The sequence below is a fragment of the Aythya fuligula genome, chromosome 6 (genome assembly GCF_009819795.1).
Source record: "Aythya fuligula isolate bAytFul2 chromosome 6, bAytFul2.pri, whole genome shotgun sequence".
NCBI classification, from domain to species: Eukaryota; Metazoa; Chordata; class Aves; order Anseriformes; family Anatidae; genus Aythya; species Aythya fuligula.
Window position 1 is genome coordinate 6586286 of NC_045564.1, and position 15433 is coordinate 6601718.

The 15433-nt window shown below is 42.4% G+C and overlaps 1 protein-coding gene across 23 annotated transcripts in view; it reads left to right on the plus strand.

The window, feature by feature from the left end:
* The window catches only part of MAP2 (microtubule associated protein 2), a 175858-nt gene that overhangs the window by 141043 nt on the left and 19382 nt on the right, over positions 1-15433 (plus strand). For 6 of the 23 annotated variants that reach the window (XM_032190442.1, XM_032190446.1, XM_032190451.1 and 3 more), the window contains 5 exons: positions 683-940; positions 3046-6843; positions 7093-7299; positions 7693-7827; positions 11152-11213. In XM_032190442.1, the coding sequence (XP_032046333.1) occupies positions 683-940; positions 3046-6843; positions 7093-7299; positions 7693-7827; positions 11152-11213 (4460 nt within the window). The remainder of the gene's footprint in view (positions 1-682; positions 941-3045; positions 6844-7092; positions 7300-7692; positions 7828-11151; positions 11214-15433) is intronic. The other 17 variants (XM_032190449.1, XM_032190453.1, XM_032190448.1 and 14 more) reach the window with 11 other exon arrangements.

The window sequence follows — 15433 nt, forward strand, 5'->3', positions numbered from 1 at the left end:
GTGATTTGTGCATAGAGTTCAGGCCTCATGCAGCCTAAGGGAGCAATGGTTTATAAACCCATTCAGTGTAAGTATCTTGGCTGAATTCTTGTGAAACCGTTAGTTACCAGCTATGTGCAGGGCTTATTAAGGCTGTTCAAGTGGCTGGATATTTTGCCAAATCCAGGACAGACTTGCTGGCATTTAGCAGTCATTATCACCAAGGTCAATGGAAAGAAATTAATGACTCATACCTTCCCCCACCTCAGCTGAATGTCTTGTACTGGATTAAACAGCACATCCATCAGAAAAAAAAAATCAGCATACTTTCTGTGCGCATTGATGCATTGGTGTTGTCAGAGCCATCCATCATTCAATATCATCTCCATTTGCAATGAATATTTGACTCACAGCCATTTTTGGAAGAGGTATATCTATAAAACACTTTCAGCTCTCATCTTAGAGCATAAATATGCTTTGCTGGGGACAGGGCTTTTTTGTGTTTTTTTTTTTTTTCTTTTTTTTTTTTTCCCTTGGGAAAATTCAGTTCCATTGTGATTAATATGGGCTGGATTCTAGTGAACCTTTGACACACGAATCTAAATTGTTCAGAGCTGAAAGTGTTATGTAAAACCAGTCCTTTGAGCTTTGTGCTTGGTGTTTACTGTTGGTGTTGATGTCGCCTCCTTTTTCCATCCCCAAGAAGAAGAACCTGTAGAGAGTCCGATGGCTGTGGAAGTGAAACCTGCTGCTTTTCCTGGGAAGCAAGTGGGGAAAGAGCACGGGCCTGCTGAGCCTTCAGACCAGGCCAAGGGCCTCGGTGGGGGGCAGTCGGAATCTGGTTTGGAGGCCAAAGTGTGTCACGAAGACAAAGTGCCGAGTGTGGCATCCAGCAGGGCGAGCGTAACAGTTGTGGCGGAAACGCCTCTGAGAGACACATCCCCTTCCTTGGCCGAGGAAGGTGTGTCCTCCCTAGGATTGCATGCGTTTGCTGCCAGTGAATCCTCCAGCTTCTCCAGTGCTTTCCGAGGCTGCTTCATTTCCTGTTCTTCCCATTTATCAGTATGACTGCTCTTGTTATTATGCCTGAAGAGTGTGTAGCAGATACTATGATTGCATAGGTGCTGTATGACAACATGGTTTCCCACCACTGCAGCTGATTCCTAATTTTTTATTTTTTTTTTTACTTTGCCATGATACAAATGCTTTGCAGCTAAGCTGATTCCTCTGCGCAAGCCTTTTTCCCCCCATCTCAGATGTGTTTGCCAGTCACATTGCTAATCTGTGTATATTTTTTTTTCTTTTTGGTGCAGAGATTCATCTGCTTTTCTTTCAAAAAGTAGATTTATTGACTTTGACTATGACATAAAGAGGCTTAAACTGTAGAAATGTTTTCATTTGCAGCGTGCAGTATTTTTGTGTGTGTGTGCTTCAGCATTCTGGTTTAGCTTCCCTAAAGCTATTGCTTCTTATGTCATATCCTTGCCATTCATTGCAGTCCACCCCTTCTCTCCTTGATCATTGCCAGAACTCTGATTTTTTTGTGTGCCTTGCCTTATTACAAATGTTTAGCTTGGCTGGAGTGCCCTGCTGAGACAAAAACCCACCACTTCCACGGAGATATTTGCCTTTTGTATGAAGTACAGGATTGGGTGTGTGAAGTTCTGATCTGGTTTCTAGGGCAAAACGTTTACTCCGAGCAATTGTTTTTCAGTCCATGAGAACGAGGCTTCAAGATAGGCCTTGCAAGGGTGTATCTCTTTAGTCAGTGCAACAGGGTGTAAAGACGCATTGTATGGAGTAGTGCAGTACCTGACTGAGAAGTGCCGTGTTTGGGAGGCTGGTTTTTGGGCTGGCCCAGATAAAGAAGATCAAATTCCCTTGGCAATCAGAATTTATTTTTTTGCCATTGGTCTCGTTCATTGGCGCTACATTAGGAGGCATGATAGAATACATAAGAAAAATCAGCATGTAGCTCATTGATTTCTGTGAAACAAGGATAAAATCAGCTCAGTGGCCTTGTTTCTATTCATCATAGGGTTTGCAAGTCAACAAATTTGAAAGCGTAAAAGATGATAATTACTATAGTTGTAGAATTCTCTTGTACCCGCAGAGTGTAGAACAGCAGTAGCTTTTTAACTAAAGGTTAACATATGCAAATATTTAAAGAATGACCAATATTTTGATATTATTTATTTTTAAAACTTCATATCATATGAGTCAGAAGATGGCTCCATGGTCTTTAAATCAGGTATTCAGATTTGGCCTAATACTTACTGTGACAAGTTTTAGGGGAAAAAAATCTTTTTTTCTTTTTTTCTTTTTTCTTTTTTTTTTTTTTACAGATTACTGCAGAAAGTTCTACCACATTCTGTAGTACCTCTTTGTGTTTTTTATATATGATGATAAGAATGATTGTTTTCCATAGGGTATTAAAAAAGAACATGCTATTAATGATTAACAAAGCATGGATAGGTATTACCTTAACTAGGTATTACTCCATACAAATATAGTGGCAGGTTGTAAGTATGGCATTTTAAGTTTTAAATTGACTGGGGTCTGTGCTACAGTCAGTGAAACATGCCCAGTGTTCTTTGAGTACAGTTGAAGATGGCTGCCCGTTTTGAAGAGGAGGCTTGTGAGATCTGTGACCATTAATGGCTCTGCTGGTGATTTATACATGCCAGGTTCATTACAGACCTTACTAAAGCAAATCTGGCATAAGCTTCATAGCCCAGTGGAACATACCAATGAAGTGAGGATTATTTCTGGTTTTATTTTTGTATACAAACCGTGAAGATGAAGTCACATGAAATCATCTCATTTCAGTGGTCACATATGTAGATGTGTACAACTTACATTTTCACTATAGGGCATCATATATTGAAAGGAAACTAGGATTTAATGCTTTAGAGCAGATTTCTATGTGGAAAGCCTTGCTGCATGCTTGCATCTTCCTCCCTCTCCTTTCCATCATTCATACCAAGATGTTGTGTACGCCACATGACTGCCTGCCTGTAAGTGCTTTAAATAATTGTGTTATAAAACCCAAACAAACTACTTCAGATTTACTTGCAGCCACGAAGATGGAATTCCGTGTCCAGGAGGGCACATGCCCTTTCACAACAGAACCATTAGACACAAAGCGCCAGGAATCTGGAAAAGACAGTAAGACTGAGCAACCTAAACACGATGCCTTAGTTCCACAGCCAGCAAAAACAGAGGATAAAAAGGATTCACCGAGCAAAGACAAAGAAAAAATGCCTTCACATCCAACAGAACAGATCTCGGAAACTGATTCACAGAAGAAAGGGGAAGTCGGTTTTGCAGAACCTGCCTCCAAGCTTCCTGGTTTTCAAGAACAAAAGGATTTGCCATCTGAACTGCCTAAAGGGAGCAAAACAGAAGAAAGGACTGCAGATGTGCCCTCATCATCCAACCAAATTATGTCTATGACTTTTAAAGATGACCTTAAAGATGTCCAAGATCTTGCCATCAGCCATGAGGGAAGTTCTCTGATGCTGTCAGAACCCAAGGCAGAGGCAGCCAAAAGTGAACTACCTTCAGGCCCATCTCCTGCTGTCCCCCAGGAGCTTTCCCTCAAAGACAGTTCCAAAACAAAACAGGAACCCACTGACCACCTGTTTGCCAAAGATCTCGCTAAAGATGAACAGATCCACAGAGACATGACCCTAGCTCTGCATGAAGAAGTAGCTGTAGATGGCCTGAAAACACCAAGCGCCCAGAAAATCCCTGCATGGGGGGAGGAAAAGGACATGACTAGGGAGGAGAGTGATGAGGAAGAAAGGTATGACTTCTATGATAAAGGGGAGGCTCGAATATTAGACGATGGTAAATTTGCCACAAAACCTGAAGTTAAGGCCCTTTCCCAAGACAAAGCAGACTTTCAAAAGGATGCTGAAGCTAAAATGTCATCTGATCTTTTCAAAGCAGAAAAAGAAATGGACCAAAGTGGGCTTCCAGCAACAGTAGACCTGAAAAAAGACTTGCAGCCAAGCACAGAGGTATCCCCAGGCAAGTTAAGCCCTGAACTGACCCTTGAGAAAACAGCAGAGCACCCTGATACCACACAGTTATCCCGAACAACAGAGAAGACCCCTGAGGCACAAAGTTTAACCACAGATAAGACTCCTTCTCTAGAACCTTCTCAAGAGAAAGATGTTAAAAAGGATACCAAGGATGATAAGACAAGTGTTTCGGCTACTCCTGAAATGAAAGCAGAAGTGGATCGATCAGGAATGTCGAAGTATTTTGAAACCTCTGCACTAAAAGAGGAAGCCTTCAAAGCAGACGCTCTGAAACAAGGCAGTGATTACTATGAGCTAAGTGACACTAAAGAGAGTGCTTATGAGCCTTATCAGACAGGTCGCCTAATACCTGAAGACAAAGAGGAAGAGGAGGAAGAATTGCAGACAGAATTGGGCCAACAGCAGGGCATGCCTGCTCATGAAATAGGGTACAGTTCTCTGGCTCAGAGCTATACGCCAGACAAATCTGAAGAACCAAGTTCCCCGACAGAACGAATGTTCACTATTGACCCCAAAGTCTATGGGGACAAACGAGAGCTCCACAGTAAAAATAAAGATGACCTAACTCTGAGCAGGAGCCTGGGACTTGGGGGGAGATCTGCAATTGAACAGAGAAGCATGTCTATTAACCTGCCCATGTCCTGCCTGGATTCTATAGCTCTAGGATTTAGCTTTGGCCGCGCACATGATCTTTCTCCCCTGGCTTCAGATATTCTAACTAACACTAGCGGCAGTATGGACGAAGGTGACGACTACTTGCCAGCAACCACACCAGCATTAGAGAAGGCCCCTTGCTTCCCCATTGATAGTAGAGAGGAAGATGAGCACGTTGAAGAAGAAAAAGCAATGGCAGAAGAAAAAGTCCAGCCTGAGACTTCAGTTGAATCGCCTTTCCCAGCCAAAGATTATTACAAAAACGGGGCTGTCTTGGCTCCCGACCTGCCCGAAATGTTAGACCTAGCAGGGACAAGATCCAGATTAGCATCTGTGAGTGCAGATGCTGAGGTGGCGCAAAAGAAGTCAGTTCCTTCTGACACTGTTTTGGAAGACAGCAGCGCAGCCCTGCCACCTGTGACAGATGAAAACCACGTAACTCTAAAAGCTGAAAGCCAGCTCGAAGACTTGGGCTACTGTGTTTTCAATAAGTACACAGTCCCACTCCCTTCTCCAGTTCAGGACAGTGAGAATTTAACAAGCGAAACCTGTCCCTTTTACGAAGGCACGGATGAAAAATTGAGACGCAGCCTAGCTCCTGACCTGTCCTTAATAGAAGTGAAGCTGGCAGCAGCTGAAAAATCGAAAGAAGAATTCCTCAGTGAAAAAGATTTAGCTCAGCATGCTGCCGGTGAGTCCGTTCTGGGGAGGGACTTTGAGCAGGAGAAGAAAGAGAAGCTGGATACTGTGCTAGAAAAAAGTGAAGATCAAGTTGACTCTAAAGAGGTCTGTCCCATTAAAGGTGCAGAGTCAGAGAGGACAAGACCTGAGGCAATCTTAGAAATGAAAGAAGAAAGTGTGGCTGACAAAGTTCACGTACCTGCTGATACAACATATGACAGAATGTTGTCTGCAGAGGCAACAGCAGAAAAAGATGCTGTTTCTTTCCTGATGGAGGAGAAGACTCTTAGTGTTGTTCCTGAAATGGCTGAGATAGAAGCTCCAGTAAAACCAGATTACAATGCTATAAAGCATGATTTGGAAGTAGCCGCAAGGAGAGCTGACCAAGAATATCAAAGTCAGTTAGAAAGTAAGATCGGTGAAGGCTCTCTGCCTTCAGGGAAGGACAAAGCCCCTGTTAAAAGAGCAGGGCCTGAACCCAAAGAGACTCAACAGAAAGACCAGACCATCTTGTCCAGAGAAGCAAAGGATGCTGATGTACTTTCCAAGACCGAGCCTAGTTACGTGAAGGACAGCACCAAACTGTCTGAGACAGAAATTAAGGAAAAAGTAGCTAAGCCCGATCTTGTACATCAAGAGGCAGTTGATAAAGAGGAATCTTATGAATCTAGTGGAGAGCATGATCAAGCCCAGGAAGGTTTGAATGGAGAACCCTTGAAACAAGAGGATATCAAAGGAGAATCTCCAAAACCTACTGTGTGTGGGGAAGAGGTGCCTGCACAGTTGCCAGCAAAGGAGCCTTCTATGGAGCTCCTCCTTCCAAAAACCGAGCCTCCCCAAGAAGAGCCTGCTGAGATTCAGATGGAGAGCATACCACAGCCTACAGAGGAAACTGAAAAGATTCCTGATACAGCTGTGAAACCTACAGAAATCCAAACAGTGCTGCCATCCGAAGTGACAGCTGGGGCCGCAAGAAGGGAAGAGCGTGAGGAAGAAGAGGTAGAAGGGGGACAAGAAGAAAAAGAAGAGGATAAACAACATCTTACACCAGAAATGCCCCAAGAAATGGACCTTGGGAAACCTAGCAGTGAAGAAATGCTAGCCAAGGTTTGCCCAGAAGCACTACCTGAACTGAAAGGCATTATTGAATCCGTGGTGACAGTAGAGGATGACTTTATCACAGTGGTGCAGACAACAGTTGATGAGGGCGAATCTGCGTCTCACAGTGTACGCTTCGCTGCTACGCAGCAGGAAGACATCGAAACTGTGGACTCCCAGGCTGAAGAGGAGCTGGAGGTTGAGGAAGTGGCTGACATTCACGCGGAGCCCAAGGAGGGCTCCCCAGAAGCTCCTGCTTCACCCGAGAGAGAAGAAATCTTGCTCACCGACTACAAAACAGAGACGTGTGATGATTACAAAGATGAAACAACAATCGACGACTCCATCATGGACACAGACAGTCTCTGGGCAGATACTCAAGGTGTGCATTATCCTTTTTGTTTTGTGTGTTAAATATTTTTGCTTCCAAATCATAATGATCAAAAGCAAAGTTACTATAATTGTAACAGTAATCTCAGCATGTTTCAAAAAAATATGAAATAGCCTGCTTTTTTTTTCTTTTATTAATCCGTCTGCTCGGTCTTCAACTATTTTTACGCTGCATCAGCTGCAGTATTGTTAACATTTGTTGCTAATCTTTTGTTTATTACGATTTGCTCTGATCCTACAGATGATGATAGGAGCATCATGACTGAACAGTTAGAGACTGTTCCTAAAGAGGAGAAGGCAGACAGAGAATTGCGAAGACCATCTCTTGATAAGCATAAAAAAGAAAAACCTTTTAAAACTGGGCGAGGCAGGATTTCTACTCCTGAAAGGAAAATAGCTAAAAAGGAACCTAGCACACTCTCCAGAGATGAAGTGAGAAGGAAAAAAGGTTCATTTAACCCTCCCTATTACAATATATTTATATATTTTTGTACTATCGTGCAGTACTGTCAGGTTACTCTGTTGTGGATGCACCTTAACAGTATTAAGTGCGGTGCTTTTTAATGAGACATTTGTACAATTCTGTAAGAATCCACGTGCAAGGCTCACTGCTCCACTAGTCCCGTTTTACTCTACGCACCCCTACAGGTCACTGGGTAGCACACCTGAGGTTAATGCACAAGTGCTCCCTCTCTCCTGACCGAGGAATTGTCCGCCCCAGTAGAAGCAATGCTTTGGGTCGCAGTTGTGGAGCAGTGGGCCTGCCACTTGATGTATTGTCGTATGAAACTTTGCTGTTTTTTTCTCCTGATTGTGTGTTTTTGTGTTTTCTTGTCCATAGCAGTGTATAAGAAAGCTGAACTTGCTAAAAAAACTGAAGTTCAGGCCCACTCTCCCTCCAGGAAAATCATTTTAAAACCTGCTATCAAATATACTAGACCAACTCATCTCTCCTGTGTTAAACGGAAGCAGACAGGTGACTGCATTCTGTTCAGTTATGCAATGTGGCTGGCAAACATAGACATTTTATTTTTTTTTTTAAATCTCATGGCTATGGCAGCTTCTCTATTTTTTATTTTTACTTTTTAATTTTTCCTCCAAGAGTATCTTCACAAATAGTGTTGCTTTTTTAGTGTTTTTTATCATTTTTCTTTTCTTCTTTCTTTCCCGGCATTTATTTGTTTATTTAATGGAGGCCATGATCATGTATGCTTGTCATTGCTTGGACCTCCAAGTGCTGTGGTTGTATCTTGGCATTGTGCTTATAGTGTGTTGTTGTAGGAATCTCTGCTCATCATTTTGTTCTTTTTCTAATTATTTTTATTATGCTTTTTTTTTTTTTTTCTGGTGGGAAAATGTTGACAGCTTAAACCATGGTATGCATTTCCATTATTTTGCTTTTTACTCTCATGCATAATAAGAAGCGTTTCGGACTTATATTTTGTTGATTGATGTTATCCACGTTCACGTGTCACAGTCTGTTACTGATGTTTATGATGTACAGTCAAAATCCACAGGGGGAGTCCAGCCACACGCAGCGTGGAGCTGAGAGAAGAAATCTGGGCTCACACTACGAATGGATTCCAAACAAAAAGCAATAATAATATTTGGTAGAGGAAGGTTAAAGGAATTAAAATTTAAAAGAGATTAAAACAACAGTTCCTGCTATCTTTTTTACTGTTTGTTGGAGCACAGCAAAAAAAACAAAAAAAGGGGGGGGGGGGTTGATGAGCAGTGGTAATGGGGAGTTGATTCTTCATGTCACAAAAGTGTCGGTTTTGCAGCTTTCTAACTCTGACTGCACTTCTACAGCTATGTGGTCAGCGTTGTCTTGCCCTCTGATACTCTTACCTCCTCAGAACTCTTCTGGCCCAGCAGCATCTCAGAGACCTGAGGCATACTGATAGACTTGCATAAGGAAATCTGTTCAGTGCCTGAAATGTGTGCTGCCTGGCAACAGTCAGAGCTTTTTTTCCTCTCCTTCTTGATATGTAGTGATGCAGATGTATTAGTGGAAGTGAAAAATGTAATACAAGAACAACCTCCCAGTGCATTTTAAAAACTCAGACAGAGAGCAACCAAAAAGAGGGACTCTGATCTTAAAATTTGCAGGAAGGTTGGTTTGGGCTCTAAAGCAAAATAGCTTGAATCATACCACAAAGTGAATAAAAATATATCTAAAATGTTTCACCATACTCAGTGTTGCTGGAAAACTCAGTTCTCCCTTATTTTCTTCTATGTATCTGGAACTTACAGGGATGTTATTTCCCTCCCTTTTTATTTTTTTATGTAATACAATTTATACAGCACCATTTCTTGAAGCCAGCTGTCAGTATGTCCTATTTGGAATGGCCCTGTTAACTGCTGTGATGTGTGAGCCCCACCAAAAGTACCTCCACAGTGTAGTCCACAGCTTTGAGTGTACTCCAGGTGTTTAAGATCTCCATGTTGCATTTTCTGCATCTTTAAAATGAAGTATGTCCAGTCATAAGATGGAATAGTCTACAACAAGAAGTTAGTATTCGCTCATATTTTCTATGTAGTTGTGCAGGAAATGAAATCATTCATCTATTGCCCTCAATAGCAGGGGAAAAAAAACCTTCCCATGTCACTGTGAGGTAAGCACTGGCAAATACTGGTAAGATACGCTGCCATATCCTCAAGGGAGGGACTGCTGTTTGAGATTCATCCTTGCCGTTTGGAAAAGAAACTGCATGGCCAACTCCAAGGAAAGAGTAGTGAAATCTTTGCCTTGCCTGATGTAGTTACGGGAGTGAAACCTCAATCCGGCTCGTGCTCTGTGGCTGTGAGATGCTGCTGCTGTTGTGCCATGAGAGGAGTGGTGACAGGGGCAAGGCCAGGCCAACTGCCCGGTTATGAGCAGGAGTCAGTATGCAGGGCACTTCTGCTCCATGTCTGCAGTTCTGGGGTCACCCACTGAGGCAAAACGTGTTGGTTGTGTACTTAACTTGGTAGCAGAGCACAGAGAGATCTGTTGTTCAGATGGAGAAGTTGTGGTGCTTCCAGGTAAGTCAGTAGAAGCGGCACAGCTATGCCTTCCACTTCGTACTGGAGGCTGATTTGGGTTCAATACCGAAGGAAGGAAGGAATATATTATTTGTGATTATTTAGAAGAGATGCGAAACACACCAAAACCAGCAGTAACAGATGGGGTAAAATGTGATACAGGAGGGCTTTGCTGTACTTAAGCCTGGTACAAATTCAGAAGTGTTGTATGCGGCCACATATATTAATTTCCTCCTGAAAAGTTTTCTCTCCTCCTCCTTCAATTTAGAAAAGCAGCAAGGAAATTATATTAAGAGGGCAGAACTACTGAGTGGGAAGTGTGGCAGAAAAACAGGGATCCCGTCACCATTCCTGGGATACAAGGAGAGGAGAAAATCAATTGTTTCTGAACCGTACACTGTGTTAGGGCTGGTTTTACAGTTAGAAGACATCCTAGAGATTGTCATCTGTGTCTACTACCCTGCTTCTGTATTTACTAAGGGCTTTTTTTGGCACAGATGCCAAGGGATGTCACATCTAGATAGCTTTTGTGAGGCAAATCACTTCCTGAACAGTGGTGTTGGAGTGGACCTAATAGCCTGCTTTCTGAAAAGCTCCCTTGTTCCACAAGTTTGTAAGGACAGAATCTAAGTCAGAAAGAAAAATCTCATCTCGAATCATGGTGTATGAGATAAATGAAATGGTGCATTATTATACTTGATGTCCCAGGTATAATGTGAATGCTAAAGTCTGAGGGCTTGATTGAGCCATGGCACACTGACCTTATTGACACAATTGCAGTGGTAATTCAGTAGTCAATCGCTCTCTTTCCATTACAAATTTTGGCTAATATTTTTAAAAGCGATGATTTCAGGTCCTTTATTTTAAAATTTTCATTTGTGGATTGCTTAAAGGAACCTGCTTTTCAGAGGACAGTTCAGAACTCTCTGAAAATCAGGGTGATAAGGTATCTTTGGATGGACCTTCAGAACTAGAGTCTCTTACACCTGTCAGCTGTTCTTTGAACTTTACTGTGGTTCCTAGATTTCCAGGGACATAAGTACAAAACTTGGATTTGTTTGAAATACATAGAATGCCACTTTACCTCAAGTAAAATGAATACAGGACGTTTTTAAGGTAAGCACATTCCTATATACAGTTCACTGAGACTGCTTCACGAGGTAATTGTTTTACATGGTAGTTCCAACGTATATGAGTGTTCTAACAAGTGTGCTAAGTGGAAATGTTTATTATTATTATTTTTAACCATCAAGTCTTTCTTTGGGTCTCTCAGCAGCAGGTGGTGAAACAAACCAGGCTCCTGGTGTATTTAAACAAGCAAAGGAAAAACTCTCAGTGAGTAAAATCATCTTCTTGCCCATCTTTACAATCTCCTTTTGTCCTTATTTCAGATCTTCCTGTGTTAATTCAGTCCTTCATTGTGTGTTCCATTTAGAATTTGTTTGACATATTCATTATTCATTTAAAAAGGTAATTAAACCCACCTTTCCTGAATAATAATTTCTACTAGCTCTGACTTACAGCCCAGGTAGATGATGATGACAGCTTGCAGATCTATAGGGGGCACACAGACTCCAAGCTGCAGGAGCTGAATGTTGTTCAGTGTTTGGAACAAGGTCATCCTCTGGGATAAGCTGTGTCCTTTGGACCTTTCCACAGCACCCAGCTCGTGCTGCCACCTTGCTGTATTGCCACCTAGGCAGAAATCCTCCCCAGGACTCACTGGGTATATTTTGATGCACCATTACATATGCTTGCATTCTGCAGAGACCCTGCCTGTGTGGAAATTATTGGCCGGTAGCATTTAACACGCGAATAAGTGCTTTTGGATAGACTAGTTTCTGGAGCACTGATTTCTGTCTGTTTTACTCTGACAATCCTGTGCCCTGCCTTCAGCTGCTCTGCAGCCTGTTCTGCTCCCCGCTTCTGCCTCTCCTCTGCTGAGTTTTCATCAGTAAATATTGCAAACACTACAGAAATACAGCAGTACTACAGCAAAGTGTCTCTCTGCCCTGCTCCTCTGCTGACCCTGTGCTCTTTCTAGCCCACTATTCCAGAATCCCCAGCAATTTGTCCTTCTTTCACTATCCCCTATGCAATTCTTTCTTTCATGACACTGACACAAACTGACTTACATCTGCAATGTGACAATATTCTGTCATTGCTAGGCATCATAAACAGTGTGGCTGTTCCTTAGGATTCCCCTGTATTTCCTAATATATTCCATGGCTGATTTATTTCATCTGTCTAACCAGATTGTCGTTTATTTGGGGAACAAAAATCTATGTCTTCTAAAGTGCTACACACTAGTTATGAATCATAAGAAATTGTTAATGATGAAAGCAGCGTAGCTGATTTGAGGCTGTGAAGCAGCGCTGAAATTTAGGCCTGAATTCGGCCATGGATGCTAGGATTTCATGTGATTTGAGATGTCTGGCCCATTTCAGCTCATAACTGGGAAACTGTTAGAAGTTCTTTCCTAGAACAATAAGAAATATCTGGGTGGGCTTTGCTCCTTAGTCAAAAGCATGGTTTGTGACTGTCTTTTCTCAGGGGCTGATCAACACCTGAGCGAAGTCGATACTAGCCCATTTTCAGAGCCTTCTGTGATCATGGAGTGCTTTAAGGACAAGCACTGCGAAGTCCCTCTCTGAAATGATCTGTTTTCTATGCACCTTTCTTATTCCTGTCCTTTACCTTATGGCAAAGATTAGAAGTCTAGTCCCTCCTTACTTTTTCTCCCTGTTGCTTCCCTTCTCTGATTGCCATGTTCACTTATCTCTTGGATGTTTTCTCTTTTGTGCCTTGTCTTCACCTCTGCTTTTGTAAAGTCCTCTTCCTTTTTGTTGTTGTGTTCCTTCCTGATTTTCAGCTTTTATGTCCTTCAAGTGCAGCCTTTTCCTCGCTGCTGGTAATGTTAGATATCCAACCCAGTCAGTTTGTTACCCGTCTTCAAACCACATTTTCCATAGTGCTTTGCAGAACAAGTTCAGGAAAGGCTAAGCAGTTCCATCTGCTGGAAGGAGCTGTGTACCTGTGGTAGTGAGATGCTGAGAACATCGGCCATGCCTTAGCAGTGCCTCTGAAATAAACTGAGATTTCTGCCTCCCAGCTTCAGCAGTCCCCGAATCACTGGGTCTTGGCCAGGGTTACATAGATGTTTGTCCTGTGGACAGCTGGCATGTCCAGCAGTACGAATTACAGCAGAGGTTACATGTCATCTATTGCTAACGTAATGGGAATAGTGTTCTGGGTAAAGTGCAGGAAGGGATTGAAGCATTTGGTTTCTTTGCTTGCTCTAGCAGTCTTGAGCATGTCACTGAAATCTGTTTGGACCAGACTCTGCTGCTCTTACTGATACTAAAAAGTGCCTTGCTTGCTAAGTAACAGAGCGGATCCAGATTGTGTTAATGCCAGAGCTCAGGGTCATGCCTTTTCCCCAGGCTTTCCATTGAAAGATCTGGGTCTCGTCCATCTTTAGCATCCCCATTAGACGCACATATTCATGGAGGACACCACGCACTGTGAGTGAAAAGGATGGGGTCTCCCAGATTGCACTGTGCCTAGGATCTACTGCAAGGACTTTCCAGTCTCACCAGGGTCTTGTTGCATGGCCCTCAAGTTGGAAAAGTTGAAAATGGCTGAATGAACATTTGGGCCTCAGACTGTGTGTGCTCAGTTATATCCCACGTTCAGAAACCCTGGTGAAAAGTGCTGGCATAACGTCTGCTTTTTGGAGCCACACAAGACAGATGCTATGCTTCTACATAGTTTCAGCATTAGTGTTCTTAGAAATACAGCCCAAATTTTCTCAAGTGGATGGTACCTGTAAATTCAATTATGACACATCAGTCAGAGCCTGGAGAAGCCTTTGTTGTGACAGAAACACACACCGTTCAATTTCTGTTTAAAATAATTATTTTCATTATTAAAAGATAAATATGTTGCAGAGTTTTTTTCTAGAAATACTTTCTTGCTAGTGAAGCACTCCGATCCTTTGAATGGATTTCTTGTTTTTCTCATTTTCTAAAAAAGACAAGGAGTAACTTGTGCATCTTTTCCGAACGTTGAGGAAATCTAGATGAATGGCTGAGATCAAATGCCAAATTTTTCCTGGCTAAAGTTCCCTACTAAATCCCATACTTACAATGAGATTGCTCCTATTAGTAACTTCATGCTTCTATGAATACAGAGAGAATCAGGACTACATTGCCAAGACAACAGCCTTGCAATTGTGCTTTGTCATATCAGTTATCCTTGTAGGAGAAAGAACAGTGTTGCTTAATCAAGTAGCCCTCTTTTCTTTCACGGAAATTTCTTTATGTAGAGCAGCTAGGTCTCCGAAGCATCAACAAAGAATTTGCAGTCTGCCTTGTTGGTGCCAAGTTGTTCCTTCAGTGGGATATTACCGTTATGCAGAATCAGAGCAGTACCTGACCAAAATGACATATGATGTCAGCCTTTCAAGCATATAATTGAAATTCTTCGTTATCCCAGTACCCCACATTGTCAAAACAGGTTTACAAATTCCTGCTGTGACACCAGATGCACAAAATACAGTGTTTGTGGTGCACTGGAGATGTTTGTGTGCATGCAGTGGCATAAGAAGCTCTGCTGTCACGTCCTTCTGCCATCTTGGGAATGCTGCTGTAACCTTGTTCTCAGACTCCCACTGTTTCATCCCTGAGTGTAGCCGGGAGGGATATATTACAAATGCACAACTTAGTTTTAAAAGACGAGGATGTGTTGGTGCTCCTGTAGTTTTGCACTGGCTCCTAATGCAGCCAGCCAGCAGTTGTACCAGCTAAGTGCTGTGCCTGGCACCAGTTCTGTCCTATTAACACATGGCAAAAATAGCATTTACACAAAAAGGCACTCTCTAGAATCAGTAAATCTGTCCAGACACAGATGGGTTCAGTCAAACATCACAGAACTCAAACTTTGCATGTCAGAACTGCATAGACACCATTACCAGACACAGGAAAAGTATTAATTCATAGCTTCGCATTTTTTTTGGTCCATGTTGCATGTGTTTTCCTTTTGTCCAGCTTCATGTTCTGTTTTCTTTTGTTTTCTCGTGACTAGACTGCCTCTTTGTCAAAGATTCCTGCCTCAAAGTCTAAAGCAAAGTCATTGCTTCCTCCAAGACCCAGCTCAGCTTGCTCATTAACTGCTAAAAGGGCCACTTTTCTCGATACAGACAGTTATTATGTACGGCCCTCCTCAGCAGGCCCAAGAGACTGCCTGCCCTACTCAAAATCAGATGCTAAGGTAAGGTAGCAGAGTTGGTAGAGAGAGGTAGCTCGGAGATGTGTAGGTAAATTCCCTGGATCACATTCTCTCCCCGCTACATCTGGGTAGTTATCTGTGAAGTTTACCTGGGATTAATTTCCAGTGGCAGGAAAATTTATTACCAGGCTACGTTATCTGTGCTGCAAATAGGTAAAAATGAAGCAAATTCTCCAGAGGAAACATAAGTGAAATTTCCTATAACTAGCAAGAGATGTCTTCTTTCTGTTGATGGTATGGATGCTGCTTCATTGACTGCTGAGAAG